General features: G+C 39.8%; 1 protein-coding gene across 1 annotated transcript; it reads left to right on the forward strand.

Moving 5' to 3' along the window:
• The first annotated feature begins 12,112 nt into the window (after positions 1-12,112).
• On the forward strand, positions 12,113-13,072 carry LOC100925205 (olfactory receptor 1052-like). Its single transcript, XM_031941653.1, has one exon. The coding sequence runs from the start codon at positions 12,113-12,115 to the stop codon at positions 13,070-13,072; it is 960 nt and encodes a 319-aa protein (XP_031797513.1).
• The last annotated feature ends 1,419 nt before the right edge of the window (positions 13,073-14,491 follow it).

A 14,491-nucleotide genomic window follows, 5' to 3' on the forward strand; every position in this document is an offset into this window, starting at 1 on the left:
GATCACCTGCCATTGCAGGGGCAGTAGAATCTGGACTCGAATAGAAAGAGCTTCCTCAGTGAACAAGCTCAGGCCATGTGGACCTGCTCCCTCTGAGGTTCCCTGCTGATAAGACTTCTGGCCACCTGCAGTCCAGCCAAGGACCAATCCATCAAGGGAAAGCTGGACCCCATCTTCCCTAAACAAATGACTAAGAGCCATTGAGTCAAGCTGTCCCAATCCCTCTGAAAGCCCCTACACAATCTAGACCCCAAAAGACAAGGTGTGTGATGGGCCTAATCCCTCTAGGATCTGGAGCCTCTGAAGTCATGGTAGTTCCTATAAGAATGAAAATGGAGTAATAAAGTCTGGGCAGGATGACAATGGAGCCTACAGCTTGCATGCGACATTTCCAAACACCTCTGACAGAGCTCTCTATTATTCCTCAGTCAAAGCTTTTGTTGGAAGTGGGACTGGAGATTAGCTGCAGAGAAGTGAATGGCACAGCACGGGACACCTGGAAGCCTCCCGACATAAGGATGATGAGGTGGATAAGCTTTACCATTGGTAAAGCACCAGGCTGAAGAATTTTGTCTGTCACAGTAAGTGATTACCTCTAAGTTTCTAAGTAGAGAGAGGCAGAGACAGAGACAGAGAGAGACAGAGAAAGAATTTAGGGGAAGGGAGGAGGAAAGGGAACATGAATTTTTTAAAACACTTACTATGTGCTAGACATGGGTTGGAAGTTATATGAATTTTATCTTATTTGTACTACATAACTTTGGGAAATAGGTGCTATTATTATTCCTGTGTTACAGTTGAGCAAACTACAGCAGACACAAGTTAAGTTGACTTGCCCATAAATCCATGGCTAGTAAATCTCTGAAGATGAATTTGAACTTATACCTTCCTGACCCAAGCCCAGCACTCTATCCAATGGGACAACCTGTCTGCCTTTTCCTCCTGGAGAACACAACAGAAACCCCATCAGGGTCGTTGCCTAAGAACCTACTGGATGCTGGGAGTGAGTTAAAGGATTCCCCCTCCACTCCATCAGAGTCAGACTCTCTATCACCTGCCTGTTTATTCCCTAGCACACAGTCAGCACCCAATGGTGATGATGATAACGGTCAGATTAAGCCTTAGAATATGGACTAGTGGAAAGAACGCTGAGTTTGGAGACAGAGGAGCTAGGTTCAAATCCGTTTGTGACTTTCACAGTCATTTCTTCCACTGAGACAGTTTTTCCTTCTGTCTGAGAGGGTGTAAGACAAGATGGTCTTTAAGATTCAGTGGAAAGAATTCTGGATTTGGAGTGAGAGGACTCGTGCTAGAATCTTCACGCTTTCACTGTCTGACCTTGGGCATCCCCAGACCTCAGCTTCCTCCTTTATAAAAGAAGGGACTCTATGAATCTGATCCCTTAGACAAGAACTTAATTTGGATCATGCTGTTCCTTCCACTTGAAATGCCCCCTCACACCCATCCAAGGGCCATATCAACATGACTGCCCAGGCTAGACCATATCTGCAATCCTGTGTTCCAGTCTGTTGCCATCCTTAGGAAGGACACTGACAAACTGATTGGGCTGGACCTGAGGTCCTGTTCCTACTCAATCACCGAGCTTCTAGAAGGCTGTATTCTACTTTTGGAGCAATGAATCTGGACACACACCTCTTTGTAAATGTCTCTAACATTTTTAAAGTAACTTAAGTGTGTATATTTTAAACCAAGATGCAATTTAAAAGAGAGAGAGATCATTTTGTCAGGGTTAAATAAGGAAATCTTCCCAGAGTAGACCTGAAGATAGATGTGAATGATAGAAGTGTGACCATTGATGGTACTTTACAGTCTGAAGAATTCAGGATTTCGCAGTTGAATTCAAACATTTAACTGCCTATTCCTTGTGAGGCACCGTGCTAACACTGTGTGTTCAAAAACAATCTGAAGCAATCTCTACCCTCAGAAAGTTTCTGTCCTCATCTATAGATTCATGTACACAAGTACAAATAGGATCGTAATTTTACAAGAGGGAAAACCTAACAACTGGGGGAGATGAGGAAGGGACTTGTGTAGAAAATAGACCTGACAGTACCTTATAAAAACTTAAGGATTCCAAGAGGGAGAGATGAGCAAGGAGAAAGTTCTAGATGTGGATTAACATATGTGAAGAGAATCACAAAGACTGAAAACATGAAGTCATTTATTTTTATAAATAAATATTTATAAATATATTTATATATATAAATATATATATAATTATAAATAAATATTCTTATAAATAAAAATTTATAAAAATAACTAGCAGGTCAATTTAACTAAAATGAAGAATGTTTAAAGGGAAGTAACAGGAAATGAGTCTGGAAAGGTTGGTGGAAACAAGACTGGAGAAAACTTCAAATGGTAGGCTGAGGATTTTGTATTTATCCTAATATTTTTGTTTTTAGTTATGTACAACTCCTTATGACTCCACTTGGGGTTTTCTTGGATTATTTCTCCAGGTCAGTTTACAGATGAGGAGCTAAAGGAAATGGGGACTAACTGACTTGCCTAGGGTTACACAGATAGTAATTATCTAATTTGAATTTAGGAAGACAAAGCTTCTTGTCTTCATATCTAGAACTCAATTCACTGTGTTAACAACTGCCATATTCTAAAGGTATGAGAGATGATGTTTGAGTATGAGGGCAAGATGGTGAGATCTCTGTATTAGGAAAATCAGTTTGGCAACTGTGGTGAGGAAGGATTTGAGAAGGGAAAAACTGTAAACAGCAGTTTGGAAAAGAATTAGAAAGCATTTGCAATAGATTAGGAAAGTGGTAATGAAAATAAAGTAATGAACTAAGCTACTGAAAGGTGAAAAGAAAGGAATAGATATGATAGAGGATTAGCAAGATTTAGCATCTGACAGGAAGTGGATGATAAAGAAGAAAGAATTGAAGAAGACTACAAGATTGCAAACTGGAACTTGGAAAGATGGTGATAACCTCAACAGAAATAATGAAGTTCTGAGAAGAACTCACCTGGGGTGACAAAGACAATATTTCCATTTTGAACCCATAGTATATTTAAAAGGAGATATAGAGCAGGCAGTTGACTTTTCAGGACTAGAATCCAGAGGTAAAGGAGTAGATAGATATAGGGGTGTGTGTGTGTGTGTGTGCACCCACACATTTATATACACATACATATAAACACACACACAGGGACAGAGCCAGATATATAGAGGTCAGGTGTTTGTATTTAGATAAAATTTGATGATAATAGAAGCTGATGAGTCACCAAATGAAAGAGAACAAATACAGAAAAGGAGCCTGGGATAGATTCTGAGGATGCCCACATTTGGTAGGCCAGAAAAAGATGGTGATCAAGGAATGGTCGAACTGTTAGGAGGAGAACTGAGAAAACACAGGGAGGGAGTTTGTAGGAGGTGGAGTGCCCAACCATGTCAAAAATTGCACAGAAGTCAAGGTGAGTGAGGATTGAGAAAAGTTCACTGGATTGAGTCACCGACAGATTATTGGTAACCTTGGACAAAGCATCCTCACTTGAGTGGGGTAGGATGGTGGAGAGGCAGATTGCAAAGGGTTGAAGAGTGGGAGGTGAGGAAACAGAAATGAGTTTAGACCCTTTTGAAGAGTTCAGCTGTGAAAGAAAAAAGATGTTTAGAATGCTAACTAGAGCAGATGGCAGCACCAAGTGAAGGATTTTTAAGGATGAGACACTTGGGCATGTTTGTTGGTAGCAAGGAAGAAGCCAGTGGAAAAGAGATTAGAGACAAAATAGAGTAAGTGATTAAAGAGATAAATTGTCAAAAAAGAGTCAGAAAGGTATGAGATCAAGAACACAAGTAGAGGGAATGACTTTGACTGAGAAAATGGCCATCTCTTTGTCTGACAAAATACAGAGGAAGAATGAATGGGAATAATGTAGAGCTAGGGTTCTAATGTTTTTGTTTGTTTCATGGAATCCTTTGGCAGTCTGAAGCCTATGGATCTATACTTCCCCTCTCAGAATAAAGTTTTTAAATACATAAAATAAAATAAATAAGATTGTGAAGGAAAGGAATTATAATGAAATACCAAAGTAGTTTTTAAAAGTTCAAGGACTCGTAATGTAGAGAATTTTTGAAATATGAAATAAAGCAGGAGGTACACTTCACAAAGGCTGGCCCCTATTTTATCAGTAAAGGAGAAAGTGAGGCTCTTCCCTAAAAAGAAGAGGGGTGAGATAAAGAAGACAATGCAAGATTTAGAAAAGTAACACTGCAGAATGAAATAACCAATTAGAGAAAAATGAAGTATTGAAGATCCAATTGAGATTAGATTACATAAATTTGTAACAGACAGTATGTATAAACATGTAACTTCCTCCAGGGACATCCAACAATGCATAGCAGCAGAGGAGACAGATGGTGACGGTAAGACAGGATTGAACAAAGCATGAACAGTATAGGAGAACGCCATAATAATAGCATGAACAGAATGAAATAAGGGGGCAAGTAGAGGAATAAATAAATGAATGAATGTTTATAATATTAAGCCCTTACTATGTGTTCAGAGACAGAGATACAAATACGTAAGACAGTCTCTGCCCTCAAGGAGCTTACATTCTAACAGAGGGACAGCACATTTAGGTAAATGGTAGCCAGGAAAGGGAATTATGGCCTAAGAGTTAACAAGATGGAGTGGAACAAAAGCATAGCTATGACCTTTCCAGAAGCAATGGTGATGTGCATTTGATTATGATTTTTTAGAACAAGAAATAGAAAGTAAGATGAGAGTGAGAAATGGTATGGATGGGTAGAAAGTGGCCAAAATGAAGAAAAAATACCATAGTCCTAGAGAACATAGAGCTGAATGTCTTTGCTCATCAGGCATAGTCTCTGGTGGTCTAGTTTAGAGTATGAAGTGGCAGCTTCAGAGGTTGAAGAGAAAATAGTGCAGAGCTGAACAAATTAACTAAATAATTAGGAATGGAAAAGAAGGAAAGGGAAGCCAGATGGGGTGATGATTCAAAAAAGCACTAAGAAACAAAGGGACTGGTGCAGAGAAAGAATAGATGAAAATTGCAATGGAAGGATAGGAGGTTATGGTCAAATAGAAGAATTTCAGAGTCTTTGTTAGTGGATGGTGAAATCAAAGGTATGACCATCACTGTCTGTCACTGAGATGGAATGGAGGAACTCCCAGGTCATGGGAGTTGAGGAAGCTGATAAGCTGGAAGTCAAAGATTTTTGAAAAAACATCAATATATGTACTCAAGCTTCCAAGTAAGAAGACAAATGTCGGGAGTGGGATAAAGAAGAAAATCTTGAGGCAGAAACCTTGAGAAAGGAGGTGGAACAGGACAGGGTGCTAGAAATGGATGGGCCATACTACAGAAGAGAGATTGTTTAGCAATGGCTGGTGAAAGATCTGGAAATATAAGAGAAGAGCAAGGAATATTCCTACTCTTCCTTCTGGACTGAGTGAGGAAGTATGCAAAAAAGTAGCACCTAGAGAGAAGTAGCACCTGGAGAAGAAAGACAGAAATACAATATATTATGGTGGGGAGCCAGTTTTCTAGTTCAAGAAGATGGAGCCATGAATTGGATAGATCTAATACAAAGGAAATTTGTAAAGAAAATAAGACCTTCTAGTAAATTTTCAGATTGTTTTTCAGAGGCATAGCATAAGCATGAAATCATGGTGACCTCAGCCAACAAACAATTAAATTGTATTAGTTGTTTCCAACTCTTCATGACTTTTGGGGGTTTTGTTGGCAGAGATACTGAAGTGATTTGCCATTTCCTTCTCCAATTCATTTTACAGATGAAGAAACTGAGGCAAATAGGATTAAGTGACTTGCCCAAGGTCATGCAGCTATCTGAGGTCACATTTAAACCCAAGTCTTCCTTCTTCCAGACCTGTACTCTATCCATTCTCCACCTAGCTGCCCCCAAATTAAATATTACCATTAAATACTAATTAAATAATTGGGAAATTGAGATTGTAAGGGTGAACACAACTAAGGATCATAGAAATAATCCAAAACTTCTCTCTTTAATCCTCATGACACATGTATACTCATAGTGATTAAAATTGTGCCTGATATTAAGGAAAACTGATGAATTGGTAATATATATTGAGGAGTCAACAAAACAAGAGAAAAACTATAAAAATTTTGTAAGTAGTAGCTCTTTTATAAAACCTAACCACTCACAGTTTGCTGAGGACTAGCAAATATCAGAGCAATAATTGAATAGATCTGATGATAGTTATAATTATTAACTTTACTACTATGTTAAATAAAAATGAAACAGCAAAAGGTTGGTTTGTTAGCCAGAATTTATATAGGTTTTAAGGGTTTGTAAAGAAGCATTTTGTTATTTCATTTAGTCCTCAAAATAACTTCATTGGATGGTTGCTATTATTGTACCCAGTTTGCAAATGGAGAAAGTGAGGCTGAAAGAGACTCAGTGACTGTCCCAGAATCACCTAGTAATTTCCTGAGGCAGATTTTTTGAAGTGAGGTCTTTCTGACTTCAGGTCCAGCACTCCCTCCACTGTGCCATCTAGCTGCCTCCTAAGTGACATTGTCTACACTCCCCCATAATTATTTATTTTGTGAGCAGATGGCCGTTTTATTTCTCTTCCCAAGTAAATGAAATTAAAGCTTCCCTAGCAGTGGGGAAGACAAAAAGGCTGACTGCTCTAGCTAGTCCTCCTTTGACAATTCTCAGGATAGTGAAGAAGGAATAATTAACTCCACTCCAAAGATCCATTTGAAGCACCAGATTACAGCAGTGTCAGAACCTGAATATCCCTCTCCCCAGCCTAGGGCTCCATCCACCCAACACAGCACTTTTGGATATCTGATCTTCATCTCTTTATGAGTCCTATGGAGTCCGAAGGACCATGGTCTGGTCTAGAATGACAGTAAAGCAGCCAAAGATAGTAGTAGTTTGTCATAAATAGTGTGGTGGGACAGAAAGAATACTGACTCTGGAGCCAAGGATCCTGGATTATGATGCTTACTATCTGTGATACTAGGACAACTTATTCAACAATCATTTTTTTTTAATTGTTCATCTGTAAAGTGGAGAGTTTGAATTGCACAATCTCTAAGGTCCTTTCTATCTCTCCATGAGGGATTCTTAGCCTAAAACCCCTTCTCAGAATGCTTTTAAATGCATAATACAAAATCCACAATATTACAAAGACAGTCAATTATATTCAAATATAGTCTTCAAAAAGTTTTTTAAAACAAGTTCACAGAACCCAAGTTAAGGACACCTGCTCTAAATCTATGATCCTAGATGAAGATTCCTGACTGGGGACTCTAGGAAAACAAGCTCCACAGCTGGAGTAGAGATTTGAATGTTAGCTATAACATTCTATGAAAGACTCTGAAAAGCTTAAAAACAAAGATGACAAGGGTAATGAGAAGACACAAGACCATTTTCGCAAGGATTGATTGAAGATGGTGATGTTTATTTTAGAAAAGCTAAGTATCTTCAAGTGTCTGAAGGGCTATTACCTTTAAGAGGACTTAGACTTCTACTTGGTTCCAAAGGACAGAGAAGGTGATGGAAACAGTAGATGGAAGTGGCAAAGGACACATTATGAATATAAAAAAAATTTTCCAACACTTCACAAAGCAGTTTTGAATATTTGTTTCAAAATAAGAAGTATGTGAGCTGTTTCCTCTTTAGAATATCCTCCTTGAGGTTAGAGGGTATGTTCCCTTTTGGACTTGTATACCCAATGTTTAGCACATAGTCCAGGCTTCATAAATGCTTTTTCATTCACTCATTTCATTTAGAATCTCTACTTGAGAAATGTCAGCTAATCTGCTCAAGATTATGGAGTCTGATCACAAGGGAATGGGAGGAAAGAAATCCAGATAAAAACATCCAACAAGACTAGAGTCAGAAAGTAAAACAAAGAGGCTGAAGCTAAGACAGATCTGGAAATAGATCATATTACCCTAACCTTATTTCTTTTTGACAGGGTTATTAGACTGGTCAATTAGGGAAATGCTTCAGATACAATTTACCTAGATGTTAACAAAACATTTGATAATGTCTATCACGTTATTTTGTGGAAAAGCTGGAGAGCTGGAGAGTAGATGAAATTTGAGCTGTTTGAATGTCCATACGTAGAGAGTAGTTGTCATTAATGGGTAGACGTTGATTCAGAAGGCGGTCTCCAGGGATGTGCTCCAAAGATCTGCGCAGAGCCCCATAAGGTTTAACATTTTCATCAATAACTTAGATAAAGGCATCGATTCCATGTTAATGACACAAGACTGAACTTTCTTTTAAATGACCTCAAGCATCTTAATGAATTAGGAGGCCAGAACATCAGCTGTATGTGCAGGCAAGTGAGGAGGAGAAAGAGTGTGTGGTTGGCTGAGAGTTTGCAAGTTACCAGGAAGATGAGATAAGGAATCAATAAAGATGGAGCAACAGGATTGTTGAGCGACACTGAGGATTAAGTAGAGATTATGCACTATGAATGTGTGGTGAGTGAAAACGTAATGTCATGTTTTACTCTGGAACTCCTCATCAGCCCTGGAACAGGAATAGAGAATTTGAATTGAAAAGAGGGATTTACTCAGGAATGAGCAAATAGAAGTTGGGAATCCAGTAGGGTGATCAATAAACCAGGAATTGCCAAATGAAGGGTAGAGACCTATAGCATCTCAGAGTGGAGACAGAAGTCAAGTAGACTGGTAGGGTCAAGAAAGGCTTCCTAAACAATGCAAATATGTAACTGGGTCTGGAGGAAATGAAACACTGGAGTAATGGAGGAGAAAAGGGATATATCAGGTTATGGGACCAGTATTAGCAGCCAAAAATGAGTACAGTGGGTTTGGGGGACAATTGGGAAAAGGTCTTCCAGATTATGAAACCATTCTTCTGAATTCTTCTTTCTAGTACCCACTAAAAAGGAGCCTCTGAGCCCCTCGACAATTGAGGTAATTTCTGATGGTATTTATAAAAGAACTATCAGGGTCAGAAAGAAAACTCTCTTATGTGCAATAGCCAAAGAACCTGGGTTCAAATCATACCTTTTCATCTGTGCATTCAATTTTTTAAAGATTTGTAATTTCACTGAAATTATACATCGTAACCATTGGGTTCTAAGACTTGGGAGATGATCTTCAAGAGAGACTATGATGGATATAATTCCCACTGAACAAGCAACCTGACCATTAAGTTCTCTGAGTATACCAAAACTGGTTCTTAAACCACAGACCCAAAACTAGCTTGTACGTAAAGTTTTTTTAGTCAGATTCCATCAGAACTTCTGCTTCATGAACAGGGCCTAAAAGAGGTTAGGGTCAACTCCATAGTTTTTTCAATGAGAGACTTTAGTACCGTGATGCTATCCTATAGATTTCTGACCATATCACAACCCAGATCTACTCTTCTTGAAGGTGGTCTATAAATCCTAAATTCACTGAATCAAAATCACTAGCCTTTAGGAGATATGATCTGAGTATATATTTATTTAATCAGATCCATCTCTTCCTATCAACCAGTGTGAGGAACTCAGAGGTTTACCTGGATATGTGTGTGGAAGAAAGGAACAAAGAATTTGCATTTTTATATCTTCAGAGGAGCATACAGTAGGGAGGAACTTTACATGTTATCCAGTAAAAGTTCATACTAGCTCTTTGTAGTCACCCCAAACTAAATCCATTGACTGGCTTTTTTCAAAAAACCTTCCCCTCTTCCTAACTTCCCTATTTCTATCAAGAGCCCCACCACCCTCCCAATAATACAAGTTCAAAACACAGGTGTTATTTTCAATTCCTCACTGTTTCTCACCTCCCCATAATCAAACAGTGGCTAATTCCTCTTGATTCCACCATCAAAATATCTCTTGTACACACTCCCTTCTCTACCTTGACACTACCTGCACCCTGGGTCGGGACCTCATCACATCACCTCACACTAGGACTATTGCTGCTTGATCTTCCCGGCACAAGGAATCCATCCATCCAGTCCATTCTCCATTCAGCTGATAATTGAGCTTCATAAAACAAGCACACACCTGACCACAACATCCCTAAATTTTTTTTTCCCCAATAAACTCAGTGGCTCTCTATTACCTTCAGGATCAAATATGACTTTTATAGTTTTTACACTGGCCCCTCTCTATCTTTTTAGTCTTTTACACTTGGTTCTTCCCCACATAGTCAATGGTCCAATGATTTGGGCTTCCTTAGTCTTCCTCAAATAAGATATTTTATCTCTCAGTTTCCAGCATTTTCATTGGTTATCTCCCATGTCAGTGAATACTCTCCTTTCTTGTTTCCACCTCCTTATTTCTCTGGCTTCCCACAAGTCTCAGTTCAAGTCCAATATTCAATTTATCTGTATATAGCTCATTCATACATAGCTGCATGTATATTTCCCCAATAGACTGAGAGTATCTTGACAGCAGGGACTGGGTTGTTGGATTTTGGGGGGTGGGGGGTTAATTTGTTTTTGCCTTTTTTTGTATCCCCAGTTCTTAAAGCAGTGCTGAACACAGAGTGGGTGCTTAATCAATACTGGCCGAGACTCAGAAAAAAGAGATGGCAGATTCTAGGATAAGAACTCAGGTTTCCTATCTTCAAATTGGGTTTTGCTCTCTCTATACTCTGTGATGTTAGTTTCGTTTTTAGGGAAAACACTGAATCATAACTCAGATTAAAAAAGGATTACACAAAGTTTCTAGCCTACCCTTCCTCTATGTCATAGATCAGGAAACTGAGGCCCAGAGAAATGAAGAAGAAACTTGGCCACACTCCTATACAATATCCTTCGCACAATGAGCTGAGTTTAATGTCATCTCCCCACTGTTCCATATCTGGAATAGAACTCTGAACCTGATCTTCAGAAATCATGGCCCCAATTCATGAGGGGGATAATCTATTCTTTGGAATGACCACTCTGGGCTGAGCTGTCTTAATTAGCCACTAAGCCACTGTATTTATGTGATCCTATCACAGACCATGATTCACATCCTTTCTAGTTCTCTATTACCTTAGTCCCGGCCCTGAGTTCCTTTTTTGCTCTAGCAATCAAATTCACACTACCTTTGATCCTAAAGTGGGCATGTAAATCAACTAACCTATGGTTCCATGTACCATCCCAGTGATTTCCCCAACCAAAATTCCTTACCCACCACTCCCCTATAGGTGTTGTCTCTTTCATTAAAATGTAAACTTCTCGAAGGCAATGACTTCTCATTTTTGTATTTATATTTAGTGTCCATCACAGTAGCTGCCACATGTGCTTAGTACAGGCTTTTGCATTCACTCATTCATTCATTTGCATAATTATCAGTCTGAGGTAAGAGAAGAAAGAGGAAGGCTTTATATGGTGTGGAGTCCAAGCTAACGCTGGCCATACGTGGGGGTTTTTTGGTCACTACTAATGAGAATACTGAGTCATGTGGTTAACAATTAAAAAAAATGGAGTGGAGGGGCCCCAAACCTTAAGAGAGCTCCCTCTATTTGTGTGTAGATTTGCATCTATGCTATATAGATGCTCTTGTACTTATTGTCAGAGAGAATCCTGATACATCAAGAGCTGATTGGCCCAGCATCCCAACAATTATGTATCAGAGGCAGAGCTCAAATCTAGGTCATCCAAAGCTGGTTTTCAATTCACTATACAGCCCTCATCATCATCATCATCATCACCATCATTATCATTATAGATGCTTAGAGAATCCTTTCTAAGGTCTGTCAATCAGATGACATTTATCATTTTCATCTCCAAACAATTCTGTGGGACAGGTACCATCGGCTTCATGATTTCCAATTTTAAGATGAGGAAGATGAGGCTTAAAGATCACAGAACTAGGGCGGCTGGGTGGCACAGCTGGTAGAACACCAGTCCTGAAGTCAGGAGGTCTGAGTTCAAATTTGACCTCAGACACTTAACACTTCCTGGTTGTGCAACCCAGGGCAAGTCATAACCCCAATTGCCTCAGCAAAAAAATAACAATAAAAACAAATCACACAACTAGCATATAGCTACTTCTCCTGACTCCAGGCCAGTGCTCTTTCTACTACTAGATTACTTCTCAGCACAGTAGAAGTTGTGTTGTAATGATTGATTCAGTGGCTGTCAATTATCCTTCTGCAGATGACTCCTGGAGAGATAGCTCTTGCCAGTGGCAACTTTACACCAGTAACTCAGTTTATCTTGTTGGGCTTCTCTGAGTATACAGACCTGCAGACGCTGTTTTTCTTCATCTTCCTGCTGATCTATGCCATGACTGTGTTGGGCAACATGGGCATGATGACCCTGATCTACATCGACTCCCGTCTTCATAGTCCCATGTACTTCTTCCTCAGCATCCTCTCTTTCCTTGACATTTGCTACTCGTCTGTGGTCACACCCAAACTTTTGGTCAACTTTTTAGCCACTGACAAATCCATCTCATTTGCCGGTTGTGTGATCCAGCTGACCTTCTTTGTGATCCACGTGACGACCGAGAGCTTCCTCCTGGCTGCCATGGCCTATGACCGCTTCATGGCTATCTGCCAGCCCCTCCATTATTCTTCTGTCATGACCAAAGCCACCTGCCTGCAGCTGGTGGCTGCCTCCTATGGGTTCGGTGGGGCTAATTCCATCATCCAGACAGGAAACGTTTTTGTCTTGCCTTTTTGTGGACCCAATGAAGTCACCCATTACTTCTGCGACATCCCACCATTACTCCGCCTGGCATGCGCCGACACTGCCACAGCAGGCAACATCCTCTATATTTTCTCTGCCTTGGTTACTCTTCTGCCTGCCTCAATCATTCTCATTTCCTATAGCCTGGTCCTGGTGGCCATTGGGCGCATGCGCTCAGCAGCTGGAAGGGAAAAGGCACTTTCTACATGTGCCTCCCATTTCCTGGCCATTGCCATTTTCTACGGCACTGTGGTTTTCACATATGTCCAGCCCCATGGGAATGAAAGTGGCAGAAGTGGTCAGATAGTCTCAGTCTTCTATACCATCATCATCCCTATGCTTAACCCTTTCATTTACAGCCTTCGCAATAAGGAGGTAAAGGATGCCCTTCGCAGGAGGTTCCAGGCCAATGTCTTCCCACGCTAAGGCTTGTTGGGCTGTGGAAGGAATAGTGGAAGTGTGGTACCTTCCAAAGTCCATCACTTTTTCACCCCCAGTTTACACAACTTAGTGGGGTGGATGATAGAATAGTGTACAAATGGGGAAGGATGTTGAAGGGAAACTCTCAGGAAGAATTGTAAAGAGATGCCAGCTGAAGACAGACTGGACAAATGCCCCACTTCTCTCCTTTTAATACTTCTTAGACTGGATGACAGAATCCCACCTAATGGAATGAATGGCAGAAAAGGGTATGTATGGAAACGAACATAGGATGGAAACACTATCTGCTCAGAAGTACTGCAAACAGTGAACAGTATTGATGGAGGTCAGGCTGACAAATGTCCCACTTCTCACCTTTCAACCCTCCAGACCCATATGTAACCAGAATAAAAAAGATCATTGTGTCTACTTCAATATAATTGGTTTCCTTTAGATCCTATATATTTGGCATTATGCATTTAAAAATATTATTCTGAGAAAGGGTTCTCCAGACTGACTGCCAAAGGAATCCATAATACAAAAATAGTAAGCACCTTTGTCCTTGAACTTAGTACAATGGTTAGTACCTATTATATAAACAATAAATTTTTGTTGAATGAATAGAAGCCATTCAAACTCACAAAGTATCAGTTGTGGGTAGCAGCAAAAACTAGAGATTAAGCATTTCTCTCACCCATCACTCACTAGGAAATGAGGTGATAGTATAGATTTGAAGTGGAAGAAATCACAGAATTGATATAGGCTAACCTTTGTAGTTTATAGATATGTAAGACACATAAATTGAGACACAGAGTGAAGCAACAATGGGAGGAAAAAAGCAGAGCTCAGACTGTAATCCAAGTCTTCAGTCTCTACATTCCTCTGTTTCCTGTATTTTTCAGCCTTTGTTTGAATTGCTTTGAATATCTATGATTATAAAGTTTCAACATGAAGCTCCAACTCAAGAAGGTTAAAAATAAACAAAAACTACTCTGTGCGAGGGCTACATAGCACAGTCTTGAGCTGCCCTTCTTGGCTCAAGGACAGAAAGGGAATAGAGACTTTTCTCTTTAAAAGCCTTATCTCGTTAGTTAAAATGATGAAAAATATCTTCCTCCTCCCTAGAGAGAGATGGGTGACAATGAGTATAAAGTACTACATGCATTATTAGACATTCTCTGTGTGACTTGGTCTTCTTCGTACGATTTGCTGTGTTGTCGTTGTTGAATCATTTCAATCAAGATGGACACTCTTTGTGCCCCATTTGGGGTTTTCTTGGCAAAGACTCAGGAGTGGTTTGCTATTTTCTTCTTTAGCTCATTTTACAGATGAGGAAATTGAGGCAAGAAGGATTTAGTAACTTGGCCAGGATCACACAGCTAGGAAGTATCTGAGACTAGATTTTTAACTCAGGATCTTCCTGAT

This window comes from Sarcophilus harrisii, chromosome 6 (genome assembly GCF_902635505.1).
Source record: "Sarcophilus harrisii chromosome 6, mSarHar1.11, whole genome shotgun sequence".
NCBI lineage: Eukaryota > Metazoa > Chordata > Mammalia > Dasyuromorphia > Dasyuridae > Sarcophilus > Sarcophilus harrisii.